At 38.0% G+C, this 13,927-nt stretch overlaps 1 protein-coding gene across 1 annotated transcript in view; it reads left to right on the top strand.

Annotated features, from left to right (window-relative positions):
* The first annotated feature begins 10,729 nt into the window (after positions 1 to 10,729).
* LOC127634928 (potassium voltage-gated channel subfamily H member 2-like) overlaps positions 10,730 to 13,927 on the top strand; it is a 184,868-nt gene continuing 181,670 nt past the window's right edge. The window contains exon 1 of the mRNA XM_052114689.1: positions 10,730 to 10,805. Coding sequence (XP_051970649.1) covers positions 10,730 to 10,805 — 76 coding nt within the window. The remainder of the gene's footprint in view (positions 10,806 to 13,927) is intronic.

Raw genomic sequence — 13,927 nt, 5'->3', positions numbered from 1 at the left:
ATTGCTTTTGTGGTTTCGTTGTTCATATATTATAATAATGAACGTCATTAATGAGTCTGATAGATTAGCACTCAGGATGTTTCTGGAAAATGATAATTGCCATCATCAATAATCATCAGAAGCGTGGAAACGCTTCACGAGATCGTCTAATTGGACCTCATTGGCGCCCTTTAAGAGTTTTTGTTTGAAAAGCATTTGGTGAATGATACTGAAGTAAATTCTTGTGGCTGGCAAAGTGCCTTCACCACAAAACTGGAAATTGATGTACTATATAATGTATACAACAACATCCGATCAATATTTACGAACTCTCAGTTCAGTCTTCCAACTTAAACTTGTCTTAGTTTTTGACTTTTATCCCCAAAGTCAACATGAAATCAAAATTGACCCCATTTAATTTCTTTATGCACATTCCTGGTGTGTTATAGGTGGGATCTGAGTGGGTGGATGGCTATCAGTGTTGTCTTTGTGTCAGTGGACAGAAACTCTGTCAATCAAACTGCCCTCCACTTCAATGTTCGGAGGTAAGAATTGTGTTTGTGTTTTTTCCACCAATTGTTTGACATTTCTACAGCACATTACTTTGCTCAATGTCACTTTATGGCAACGTCCACATTAAACACATTCATTTTGCTACGTTTATGTCTCTCATACACACTGAAATGGCACTAAAAATGGAGACTCCATTAATGCATACTTTGGAAAATGATGACATTATGAAACTGAAAAGTAAGTTGTCAAACTTGAGCGTTTTAGTGTGGATGTGGCCTAAGACACACTTTCAAAGCAGTTAAACAGTAGATTTTTTCCCCCCTAAAAGTAAGTTAAAACTACATACAAAAGCAGCAGCCAAGCCACTCAACATGGTCATTTCGACTAACTGAGATTTGTTCGGGGGCCGTTCACAATTAATGCTTTTTTGTGTCTTATTTGTGCTATTTTTTTAATAGTTTTTCGATGTAGACATGCTCTAGACAGACTTGGACTCTTGCACCATTTGTCTGTTTTTTCAGCATCTCGTGCAAGGCGAACTTCAACTTTTTAAAAATGCATCTCGAGACGCCTTCATTGCGGTATATTCGTGTTTGCACTAAACGGCCTCTTATATGTTTAGCAATAGAGAAGTGACAGCATCCCAAGTTGCAGATTTTCAACATATCTTAATGAACATTTCAAGAAAGTGTCAAAGGAATGTGCCAAGATTAACATAATGTAAAGTTTCAGCTTCATGAATCGTATTGGAACGGCTCTTTTGTTAAGGTCAAAGCAACGCTACTGAAGGCCTCTAAATATGTGTTTTCAGGCACTTCACAGTGGGGTTAGTGAGGTGTAGAAATATTCAGGATCATTACATTTACATTGTGATGGAGGACATGGAGAGAAATTTTAGCATGCTAGTTTGCTGGGAGCCACATTGAGAGCCCTGTATCTCTGATATTTGACCAAATAGGGTTATTAAAAACAATAAAACAAAAAGGATAGTTTGTTGAGATTTCTTGAATACTTCTGGAATTATAGGCACTCCAACTTTGAAAAAACAACAACCCCCCAAAAAGTGTTTCTCACCATTTTTGGACTCACACCATTGGCATCTAATGCAACAAGAGATGCTGAAGTCAACTGATTTTAGTAATAGATCTACCAATATCTGTGTCCTAATAAAAATAATGATGCAACCACCATTATTTTATTTTTACCTGTAGTTTTGCTTTGTCATTTTGACCCCCCTCTACAAAATGCATTGCTAATAATGTATTGCTCAGAACATATTGCATCCATGCATTTCATATTTTGGCTTTCATAATCCTTTATGTTTATGTTTCTTCTTCTTCTTCAAAAAAAAAAAGGACCACAATATCAGAGCAATTGCAACTTAAAAACAATTTATAAATATTTTTTTTCCATGATTCCAAAAAAGCCTAAACAATTGTATAACTAATGGTTTCCTAAAAACCCTTTCAAAAAGAAATAAATAAAGAAGTACATGATGAATATCAGTGCTTGTGTCTCCGATGTCACAAATGAGCTGTGAGTGTTTGCATCAGAAATGTGGCCAGTAAAAGAACGGGATGCCATTAGCACAGCAGATGCTGGAAATAGATGGCCCTGTTGTCCAGGCAACGGCTCTGGTCAGGGATAATGTCCCAGATGGCTCCTGAGAGATGGACTGGACATCTCAGAACCTCAACACCATCCCGAAGGACCGTCTCAAAGACACCAAACATCTCCACTGTGCTCCTACAGACAACAACAAGAACAAATATCTGAAAATACTTTTTTTATATAGTTTTTATGTGTTCATCCAGTTCAAATTGAATTACCCAATTTGCTTTTTGTTTGATGCTGGGAGAAGTAAGTCACATCCTACCATAGCAACATTCTTCGTGGCTCTAATAATCAAGAATAGATATAAACATAGACTGAATATACTTTTATATTCTAAAACCAAAGTAAAGCACCACACTACCCATTATCCTTTGGGGGAAAATCCACCAATCAGATAATCATGGTGAACAAAGTGCGGCAAAAGAGCTATGCAGCGACCTTGATTAATTTTTACCTTAATTAATTTTTTGCTTCAAGTCAAAGTTTGTAATGTGATTCACCTTAGAGCTGGTTGGTTTGCGTCATGGCTTACATCTCTTTTATGAAGGATTGGATAAAAATGAATGGAAAAAAACAGAACCAAGATGGATGAAAAAGTGGGCGGGCACTGTTGCGCACCATGTCATGGCTGAAACAGGCTTGGTCATGGGTTTGATTCCTAACATGGCTTAATTCGAAAACAAGCTAAATAATACAAAAGCAGTCATCCTGAGGTTCCATATTACCTCTCGAACTGTTTTACCCCTTTCCAGCCTTCATTGTAAATTACATTTTTACATTTTATGTATTTGGCAGACGCTTTTATCCAAAGCGACTTACAGTGCACTTATTACATGGACAATTCTCCCGGAGCAACCTGGAGTTAAGTGTCTTACTCAAGTACACAATGGTGGTGGCTGTGGGGATCAAACCAGCAACCTACTGATTACCAGTTATGTGCTTTAGCCCACTACGCCACCACCACTCCATTTACTCTTTGCCCTCATCAGCCCATCACTCCCACCCTTAAGGGGTTACCCCACATCAATGCACAGTGGAAGTCGTATAGCGACTGTCAAGACCCGATGGATGCCAGTCCTGTCTGCACCTGTCCATCTCTCAGGAGATGAGTCATGTACACCTGAGTTATTCTGAGCCATCCTCCACATTTCATTCTCCATTCTGTTTTTACCAGGGTGAAGTGAAGGTTCTGGAAGCAGCTGACTGTTGCCCTATGTGCCGGAGACATTATCCAAGTGAGAGTCGAGGAAAAACTCCTAATAGGGATGTGCGAGCCAAGAGTGGGTGATGTTTGTCAGCACTTCTCAGAGTCCCTTGTTCGACAGACAATTGAAGAAGTACACATCATTAAGCACACTGTGACTTTTGCTCTGACACTTCAAGTTTGAGCTGGACTACACCACAAAGTTAGACCAGTACTGGCAGCAATGAAACAATGCCGAAGATATTGCAAGGCATTGTACATTCTGCACAACTGAAATAATGATATTTTGAAATATGATTTTTTTACTGTACACCATACCGTCCAAACACACCATCATAGAGATCGGAAAGGTCCCGAGTAGAATAAACATGCATATTGTTTTCACTCACAGACCAAATATTTATTGAGTTAAAGTTGTAAAGACACAGCTTTCACTTGTAACTTCATAAAACAGAATATTAAAACTGCAGAAGCTCCCGATTAAAACGAGCCCAAATACAATGTAATATGATGCATAGGTCTTAAAATAATCTTGGAGAAAATACAAAACTACCTCTGATTACAAAGCGGACCATTTACAGATGTTGCGGTCTTAGACTTTATATCAGTGGTGAATTCTCAGGGCCAGTAAAGCCTTCTCTGCTGGCGTAACATACCTAATATATTAATATTTTTTAATCCTTTCATTCTCATTCACCTTTTTGCATATGTATTTTCAATCGGTTTCCACTCCTAATTCATCTACAAATGAACAGCAAAAAATTGTAACTTTATCCAATCAGAATTTATTCCTTGATGCTTACAAGTGTAGCGTGGCGGCTGTTTCATAAATCGCATGCCCGAAGCCGAGCTCGTTAGCCAAAGCCGCGAGCCATGAGTCTGAGCTCCACCCCATTAGGCCTTCAGAATTTCTACAGAATCCCTCAACAGTTCAAGTGAATTGGCATCTGAAGTCAGATTTATCAGCCAATCAGATTGATTTATTAGTTCTGGTTGGGTGTGGTCTTTTGGACATGTCCCAATCGAGGCCTTCTAGCTGGCCTTGAGTGACGCAATCACGCTTTAAGCGATGTGCGTATTTTAAAAGCGAAGATCACGAGATCTATAGCTGACGAATCGGCTATCACTGCCGCTATCGCCATTGTGAAAGAGAGTCTTATAAAAACCCGAGATCTTAACAGGACAGGAGTCCTGTTGGAATTTGATGCATTAGTCACATGGACTATTATGATTCTTTCATGGCACTTTTTTGTCCCTTTTTGGAGCTTAAAACAGAAGCATAAACAGTCATCAAAACATCTCCTTTTTTTTCTCTGAAGACATATGGGTTAGTAATTCCACATGATGACAGATTTATCATTTTAGGGTGAACTGTTCCTTTAAAAACAACAATATCCCAAATAACGTTTCTCAGAAAGTGAAGTTACATGATCTCTTCACCCTTCATTAAAGCAACACTAAACCTTTCACTTAATAATTTCTTCTTATCTTCATATGTGCTTCTTCTAATCTCTCTCTCTCTCTTTCTCCCCCCCCCTTGTCCCATTTTCTCCTGCTAACATTACTTTCTTGTCTCCAGAGGATCCTGTTGCTGAGTGACATCGTTACACTGAGGTCAGGAACATCACCAAGGGCAACTGTCGCCTCGACAACTTGGAGGCCGCTTCTGCAGAGAGTGCTGTCTATCCAGAACTGATGTCAGTCTAGAGGTAAAAGTTATTTGTTATTAGCCAGTATTGATATATTGTGTGCCCCTAATAAGTCTTTAGGCAAACCGTACTGTAACACTATTATTCTAAAATGCAGATCTTATATTGTCCATCTGATGTTACATTTGATTCAAACAGCTCTGTTTGTGGCATCAAAAACCTTTGATTCCATTCCCAACGTTTCCTTGCCGTTAGATCTTTTTAAACAATTATTATATACTGTACCAAATTAAGCGTTGCATGTATCCTCTGTATAAACTCAATTTGAGTTTTATCAGTGTGAATGTTTCACTGCAATTATTTTAAAATGTGTTTGAAATGGAAACTTCTGTCAAGTTGCCATGACAACCAGTCTGATAGGTCCCCACACTCCGCCTTTAACACCAAAATTGCACCTCTTTTTTTTTTTTTTTTTCTCTTTTGTCTTCACATCTGCCCTCCTCGTTTTCATTTCTCCTAATGGGCTCACGTTGGGCTCTTTCTCCAGAGTATTTCAGAGAGTGCGTGGCTCCAAATTATCCTGCGATTCCGCTCCATCAAACAGAGAGCAGGCCACTGGCATTTAAGCAAATGTAGCGTGAAGACAATTTGGATTGTTATCTATCAGTTTTGCTCTTTTCCTGTTACACTTTCCTTTCATTTATCTCCCCTTTCTCTGTTTTGCCATCTAATAGCCTGTCTCTTTCTGTCTGTCTGTCTCTCAGGAGCCCTACCTGCAGGAGTTTTGCAACTGTTGCAGTTACAGTCTTGTCCCGCATAATCCCAAAAGCTTCCTTAGCCTGTAGTGTGCCAGCGGAGACATCGAGCCTGTCGTTCTGCCCGTCATTCACAGCTGTGAATGTACCAGCTGCCAGGGTGGGTAATGCCAGAGGAAACAACGGGCACTCTCCAGTCAACGGCTGCGTCCCTGTTTCTGAGTTCAGATTCTGTTTTTTTCTGACGTGAGGGAATAAATCTTCTATTTAGTTTGCTGGGAAATATTGATTATATAAGGAAAACTGCACAGATGGAAATATTTGCTTTTGAAAAACCCCCAGAAAATCTTAAAGGAATATTCCGGGTTCAGTACAAGTGAAACTCAATCGACAGCATTTGTGGCATAATGCTGATTACCACAATAATGGGGTTTAATCTGTAAACATAAAAAAAAAAAAACACATGGTTAAATGAAACTTTGGTGAATTAAAGTACCAATTTCCTTCAGAAACAGCTAAATCTGTACATTATAATAAACCTTTGACCGTCAGAGTGTGTATATAAATATATATATGTGTATGCTTTTAATGAGAATAAATATGCCAGTGAACCAAACAATGTAAAGGGAAAAGTTTACTTTTCTTAGTTTTTCTGTTCTTCTTATTTAAGTCTTGTCAATTAATAATAAATTATTTCTGTTTTTATTAGTTTTTTGTGAATTTGGAATACAAGAGATCTGATTTGCTGTCATTAAATTGTATTTCCCTGTTGTCTAGATACGGATACCAGCACTGGCCATTGCAAAACCAGGGACGGACATTGGGTCCAATGGGGCCAGTGCCCAGGGGCCCTTGACTACCAGGGGGCCCTTGACTGCCCGGGGGCTTTAAGGTTGTATGATCTAGTTTGGTGATCCCCCGCTTGAAAACTCTTTTGGGCATGAACACCCCCCCTGCTCAACAACATTTTGGTGGAGAGGGGGCCCATGGAGATAATTAGCCCCAGGGCCTTTGCAAGTCATAATCCGTCCCTGGCAAAACCCATAATGATCGACCACTAATGTACTGTCGTTTATTCCATTTATTTTAATATTTTTTTATGATTAGCTCTGAAGAGAATTCAGTAATGCCAACATTAAGTCAAAAAAAAAAACATATAACATATATTATGTTGTCATGACAACATTTATCATTCTATAGCAAGCACAGTGTAATGAGATGGTGCCATTGTCGTTGCAATGTATGTTGCGTTTCAAACAAACCAAATTGTGTCAGAGTCGTGTTCCTGTCAGTGTTTGGCCATTCATCAATGTGTCTGATCACGTTAGCTAATTGAGTCACTGGGGCTTCACTTAGAGAGGTCACAGTTTTTATCATACAGCATTATGAAGCCGTGTCATGCAGCCTGATACGGTCCAAATGTACTTCAAGAGATTACCGGATGCATGCTGCTTTCAAATCATGTCAGAATGGACGTGTTTACAAGACGAACCCACATGAGTGCCACCACAATGTGGGAGAAACTCAGGATTTGTGAGCCTCGACACACCGTGCATAAATCATCAGTTATTCACCTATGCACATCTTCATTTTGATGCACTAGCAATTCAAATGCTTCCTGTTTTTGTTGAGAAATGGAATAGAGTGAAAGAAAATATATAAAAATCCTCCATGTCCATTTTATTCCAACCGAAGTCACTTTTTAACACACTTGTAATTATGAGTTCCAAACTTGAACGCAGAAAGGTCTTAAGGGCGTCATTATACGTGCTCCTTTTAACTGTTTTTCATTACTGGTTGCAATTGTATTGGTGAAATATATGTAGCTGTCAGGGACTGAGTGTCACCAAAGGAGTGTCATTATAAGTGCTGACTCTGAAATACTGAACAGAATTACTCATTATCTGTAGCTTGTGCTTCGAGCATACGGTGAACTTTTAGGAAGGTATGAATCAAGATCACAGTTTAAAATACTCAGACTCCAGATCCTGACAATGTTCGTGGCTTTTTTTCTGCGTTTGCCGGGGGGAGACCTGTCGAGACTTTGAATGGCCACTGATGAATGGGCCGAGTGTTCGGAGAGTAAATGCTTCATCATCTTATTCCTTCAGTGTTCTTTATATAGCGTGTCATTATATGACTGAATCTTTTCTGTTTGACATTTTCTAAAGCTCTTCGAGATCTACGTACAGCCTTTATATTATGTTCGATTTATTACTTTTCTCAGACTGTAACATTTTGTAAACCCTGTAATAGTATTTATTACACTAGCTCTCTTGAGCATGAGTACATGATTATTATTGCCAAAGACAGTCTTCCCTCTGTTGTCTTGACAAATAATTGCTTTAATAAACGTGTGCAGTGTTTTTTGTGTTATAAATGATATATTGAGATCTCTGTGTTCTCTCTGTTTTTACTTGAGTGTTTTTTGCAGCTCATAAGTGATATCTTGATTAGACAAATCAGGAACTCTCGCTTTAATAAAATGAAGCCTGTTTTGAGGACCATTTAAGATTTTTGCATTGTGACTATTTTCGTTACAATTAAGCACATTTAAACCAGATTCCCATTACCCTAATGAAGGTAAAACGCCAATTCTCATTACTGTAGTGCAGTAAGTCTGTCCGGACACAATGCTTGATTTATTTATTTATTTTGTGTTAAAGATTACAAAATTTAATTCAATGGAAATTTCTTAGGAAATTTAAATGAGTAAATGCAAAAAAATCTAAATGTCATATTTTTTATAGTTTTTTAGTAAAAAATTGCATTGCTTGCATTACAGTAGGCATCTGAAAATTGGGTGTTTAAAGGAATATTCCAGGTGCAAAACATGTTAAGCTCGGCGTATTGTTTATTTCCACAAAACTATTTCGACCCGTAATCTGTTCCAGTGAGGCTCTTACAATGGAAGTCAATGGGGTCAATATTTCGAGTGTTTAAAGGCAGAAATGTGACATTAATACTTCAGTTAAAACGTGTGTATTATTTGAGCTGTTAAAGTTTTTACTGTTTTAGAGTTTACAGTGTTACGATGTCATGGCAACAAAGTGGTAAAATTGTCTGTAACTTTGCACAGATGGTGTTAGTAAGTGATTTCATCACAGTAAAGTCATGTTAATACACATGTTTTAACATGTTTACGTCTTGTGTCTATACTTTTGAAACAGTGAGTATTTGAATGTTTACAGATTAAACCCCATTGACTTCCATTGTAAGTGCCTCACTTTTACACAGATTTGTGCTTTTTTAAAGAAAAGGAGGGACGAATCGAAGTTAATGTTTGTGATAATCAACATCATGCCACAAATGCTGTCGAATGATCTTAACTTGTATTGAACCCGGAATATTCCTTTAATTTTCATGAATGAGAAAAATGGGCATAAAATGGGTGTATTTATTTAAAATGTAATTTCTTATTTTTAATGAAAATTATATTTCTTTCTTGCATTACTGTATAAGTAACTAAACTTTTTAGTTTTTTTTTTTGTTGTTTTTTTGGTGGACAATTCTCTAACGCTTTCTCGTATGTTCACCCATGTGCATGGTTATATACAGAAAGTGAATAAGTGAGACGGTGGGGTGGATTGATTGGGAGGAGGCTGGAAAATCTCACTGATGCTTCAAAGACAGCCACGCGCTCCTGACTAAATATGGGAATAAAGCGCCGCGCGCCCCCTTGTGAAGCCCGTAAACTATAGAGTTAAATGTGACACAATTACAAAGTAACACAAAATTATATTCACAAAAAAAGTATGCGTGCGCAGGATGATATTTTAAGCATGCAAAAGGGTGTTTTGCACGCAGAGTGGGTAGGAGAAGAAAGCAAAATGTAAGAATTCTGAGCAAATTCACATTCAAATAAGCGTTATTTAAGCGAAAATTTGATTTTCGTTTGCTCAAAATGAATTTATCTTTGCAAAACTGTCTTTTTGTGCACTCAAAATGTTATCTTGCGCGCTCGATTTCATTTTGCGCGTGCAGAACAATTTTTATTTATTTTTTTTCACTCAAAATATGATCTTGCGCGTGCAAAATAACTTTTTTTCCGCTCAAATTTCCATATTGCACGCGCAGAAAATGTTTGTGGCATCAAAATATAATTTTGCTCATGCAGAATTGTGGCACAAACCCCGTTTCGCGCACGCACGTAACACATGCAACTAGACGTCGCTTTAACATGTTTAACCGTCACTCTCGTTTTGTTTCTCATACAAATCAGTTGCGCAGTTTTAGCAGTGCTACTGCATTGGAAATATCCACGTAAAATCCATAATCACATCCACGAGGAGTGCCTTTTGTCTCTGAGCGCGTGCAGGGAAACCCCACGTCAGTGACTCTTGCATCTGCGGTGACGTATCATGTACAGTCTGACAGATCGAGACCACTGAAGGTAGAAAACAAAGCGCGAGCGCATGCTTCATTTTCGATGCTCTTCGGGATGTTCTGGAAGTATTTCAACGCCTGTCTGTCCGTTTCCAGTAAAGCCCAGGGCATGATGACGACATCGAGGGTTCGACTGGTCCGCTTCACCTGCGAATGCAAATCCAAACGGTACCTTTGACCACGGAATGAACGGACTACATTATATGCCACAGCGCGTTTATCTTTGTCACAACATTTCTTCGTTATTTACGCATAGTTTTCCGCTTTTTAAATTGCGATATTTATTAAAGTGCTAGAAAACGCTAATTTGCTTTGAAATGTACTGCACTGTTCCGTGACCCTGCTCGGTACAGTTATAAGTTTATATGCTGAGGGAGCGCGCATTCATTGTTAACAAGAGCACGAGACATCTGGAGAAAAACGCGTCAGTAGAAACGTCTCGGTCGCTTCTTTTGTTCTTCTAAGCCTTTTCGTTCGACTATAAGTCAAGAAGAAAGCTTTCATTTAATAAAGGAATACCCGAATACGAAACTATGGTGAAATTAGGGCGCCTATTCTCCAGAGCGTTTCAGTCACCGTCCACAGAGTTCACCGTCCCAAATGTCGCCAAGTAGACCGAGCGCGCGAGGATGCCGGTGCGACGGGGACACGTCGCGCCACAGAACACTTTCCTGGACACGATCATCAGGAAATTCGAAAGTCAAAGTAAGTGTGTGTTTATTGACTTCATATAAAAGCGTATAATGTGTTATTGTACTTGCATAATGTTCACATCTCTATGCATAATGCGCATACCATGCCACCTGCATATGCTATACATTAAGCCCCATAGTATAAATCAAAGAGTGGCATGACATTAGATACCATCACAGCACTTTCAAAGACTCGCTAATCAAAAAGGTGTACCATGCATAATAGCATCAGTGTTAAATAATAACACTTACAGTAGCAAACATTATATAATAATGAAACATTTTGCAGCAGTGTAATCTCCTCTAGATGTGCAAAACTGTATTTTTTATTTCTATGTCATTTTTTGTGACGTGCTCATCCTGCAAGGACACTGGCAATGCCACACGAATGAAACGAGGCACATGAGAAATTATATATATCTTATACATATTTAAATCATCAGCTCTATGGAAACCATCCATATGGAGTTACTAATAGTATATCTAATAAATGGATTCACATTTAAGTGCATATACCTTAGATGTTAAAATGCTGATGGAATCTTGAGGACAAAGTTGTTGTTGGATTTTGACATTTATAACACCAATACTTTTGGATTTGTTCTTAAATAGGTACGCCCAAATGAACAGTCTTTAATATATTTGGGAGTGTTCTCTATGTTTATGAATTATTGCAATGTAAGGTAAAGAAAGAGTTTAACAACAAAATATATGGAAAATTTCTGTCATTCACTACACTGTAAATTATTTTGTTACTGTATTTACAACTGTAGATACTTTTTACAGTATGTTGCTGTAATGTTCTTGTTTTTACAGTATTATGGCTGTATTTTTCACCGTGCCTTACTGTAGAAACTGTTTACAGTAAGTACACTGTAAAAATGTCCATCATTTTAATGATGAAAGACAGTAAAAGAAAACATGTATTGGTTAACATGTAGTTACCTTAAAATATATGGTAAAATGTTAAACTATATCTAAAAAGACAATACATGTAGTTTTACGGTAAAATGCTGTAAAAAATATTTTACATTTTTTTGTGTAAAAAGGATGATTCTCCCATATAATTAATGGTCAAAAATGTAATATGTTAAACAAGAGAGTTATTGTTAAAATAACGGTAAAAAATAATAATCGGGCATTCTCAGAATTCCCTGAATTCTGCGGAGGGCGGGGCTGGGTCCTGATTTTACACACCCGGTCCCTTATCAGGCTAATCAAGCCTCAGAGAGGGATAAAGGCCGGTTGCGAAGATGGTGCGGGAGAGAGAGATCGTTTACGGGCAAGGAGGAGGCGAGAACCAGCTTGACAATATAAATAATAGTTTAACGAGAAACTTAAACCAAAGACACATGCCGGACATGCCCATAAACGATCTCTCTCTCTCCCGCACCATCTTCCGCAGTCGGCCTTTATCCCTCTCGGAGGCTTGATTAGCCTGATAGGGGACCAGGTGTGTCGAATCACCACCCGGCCACCAGTTTAGTTCATGTTTATTATGTTATTTTAATTTCACACGTGTTACCCTGATGGTGTTTAGTGTTTAGTGTTTGTGTGTCTCTACATGTTTATTGGTTATTGCTCCAGGAAGAGCCTCTATTGATTATTCTGTCAACTACAGCTGCCAGTTTTTTCTTTTCTTTTTAAACAACAGAAATTTTTTTACAGTGTATGTTACTGCCAAACGAGCTGCATTCTTTAAGAACTAATCAGCTGGAAAATAATTGCAGTAATTTACTGTAAAATTACATGAGAACTGGCCCAATCTCAAACCTGCACATGCACAATTTCGAGGGGTAAATGTGTGCTATTATTCAGATATCTATCATGAGATGAGATGTCTTCTATGCTTTGGAATTACTCATACAAACCCATCATAAACATGAGAAATGTATAGGAATGCACCTGGCAACCTGTGAACGTTGAGACTGCACTCGACTCCTCGTCACTTCAGCTTTGAGAGGAGCAGAAGCAAAGCCATCTATTTTCCACTGAACCAGGTGAGCACCAAAAATAGCACAAAACCAATTTTAGCAGTTTTGTAACGATAAAGTTTACGTTCTCAGACAGATACTAGATTTAGTTATAATGGCATTTGAAGGACTATAAGTAACCAAATGACCTCGTCTGTGAACAAATGATGTTTTTACACCGGTCGAATGTGCACAACTCATTTGACGCCCCCCATTTGTTTTATTTATAAAAGTTAAATAAAGTTATACCAGCCACTTTATTAGACTCCTCCATCTAAAGTTATGTCATGTACAAATATAACATGTGTAAATGTTTTGCTCTGAATTTGAATTGATATGTATGCCAGTAACTTCCATCTCAGTCCTTTCTGAAGGATGCACATCTGTGGCTGTTGAGAGTGTATTCTCTCCCTTGTAGCATAAATGTCTTCCTGATATAAAAACTATATCAAGACTGCGATAAACAAGTTACATGATATTAATAGATTTGTATATTTTTGTTCTCTAGGTCTGGACAGGCAAAGAACTGGAGCGTGATATTTCAGTCACTTGGATATCTGGGGAACTTAATATTGAAGTTTTTGGACTTTTATGTGTGTAGTCATAATTTACCTTTATGAGTAACATTTATGTGCTATTTGAGTTGTCATTGTGTAATAAATGTTCTGTTTGCAAAAAGACCTCTATTGTTTCATTCTTTTTTACCTTGTAATAGACAGCAGTTAGTAAGCTAAAACTGTGTTACTGTGGTCAGTGCTATGGTATGGACAGTGCAGTTTAATAATTACCGTAATTCAGTTTACAGTACAGCACATACTGTAAATCATTACACAATATGCTGTAAACTACTGTAGAAAGTTTTACAGTAATTTGACTGTGGTGTGGAATACAGCAGCTTGCTAGTTATTTCTTGCCATTAAGTTATTGTTGATTTTACGTAAATATTTTTACAGTGCAATTAAAAGGATCAATAAAGGCTAAAACTCATAAATGACTCATATCAGGACTGGACTGGTAATCTGGCATACCGGGCATTTTCGCGGTGGGCCGACACACTTTTGGGCCGATCAGGAGCCAAATGTCCATCTGGGGAACCGAGTGGGCTGGTGGTTCGGCCACGAAACGTGCCATAATTATCTATACTATATATATATATATACCC

The sequence above is a fragment of the Xyrauchen texanus genome, chromosome 42, assembly GCF_025860055.1.
Source record: "Xyrauchen texanus isolate HMW12.3.18 chromosome 42, RBS_HiC_50CHRs, whole genome shotgun sequence".
Taxonomy (NCBI): domain Eukaryota; kingdom Metazoa; phylum Chordata; class Actinopteri; order Cypriniformes; family Catostomidae; genus Xyrauchen; species Xyrauchen texanus.
Note: the sequence above shows the minus strand (reverse complement) of the source record. Positions and strands in the feature narration are given on the sequence as shown.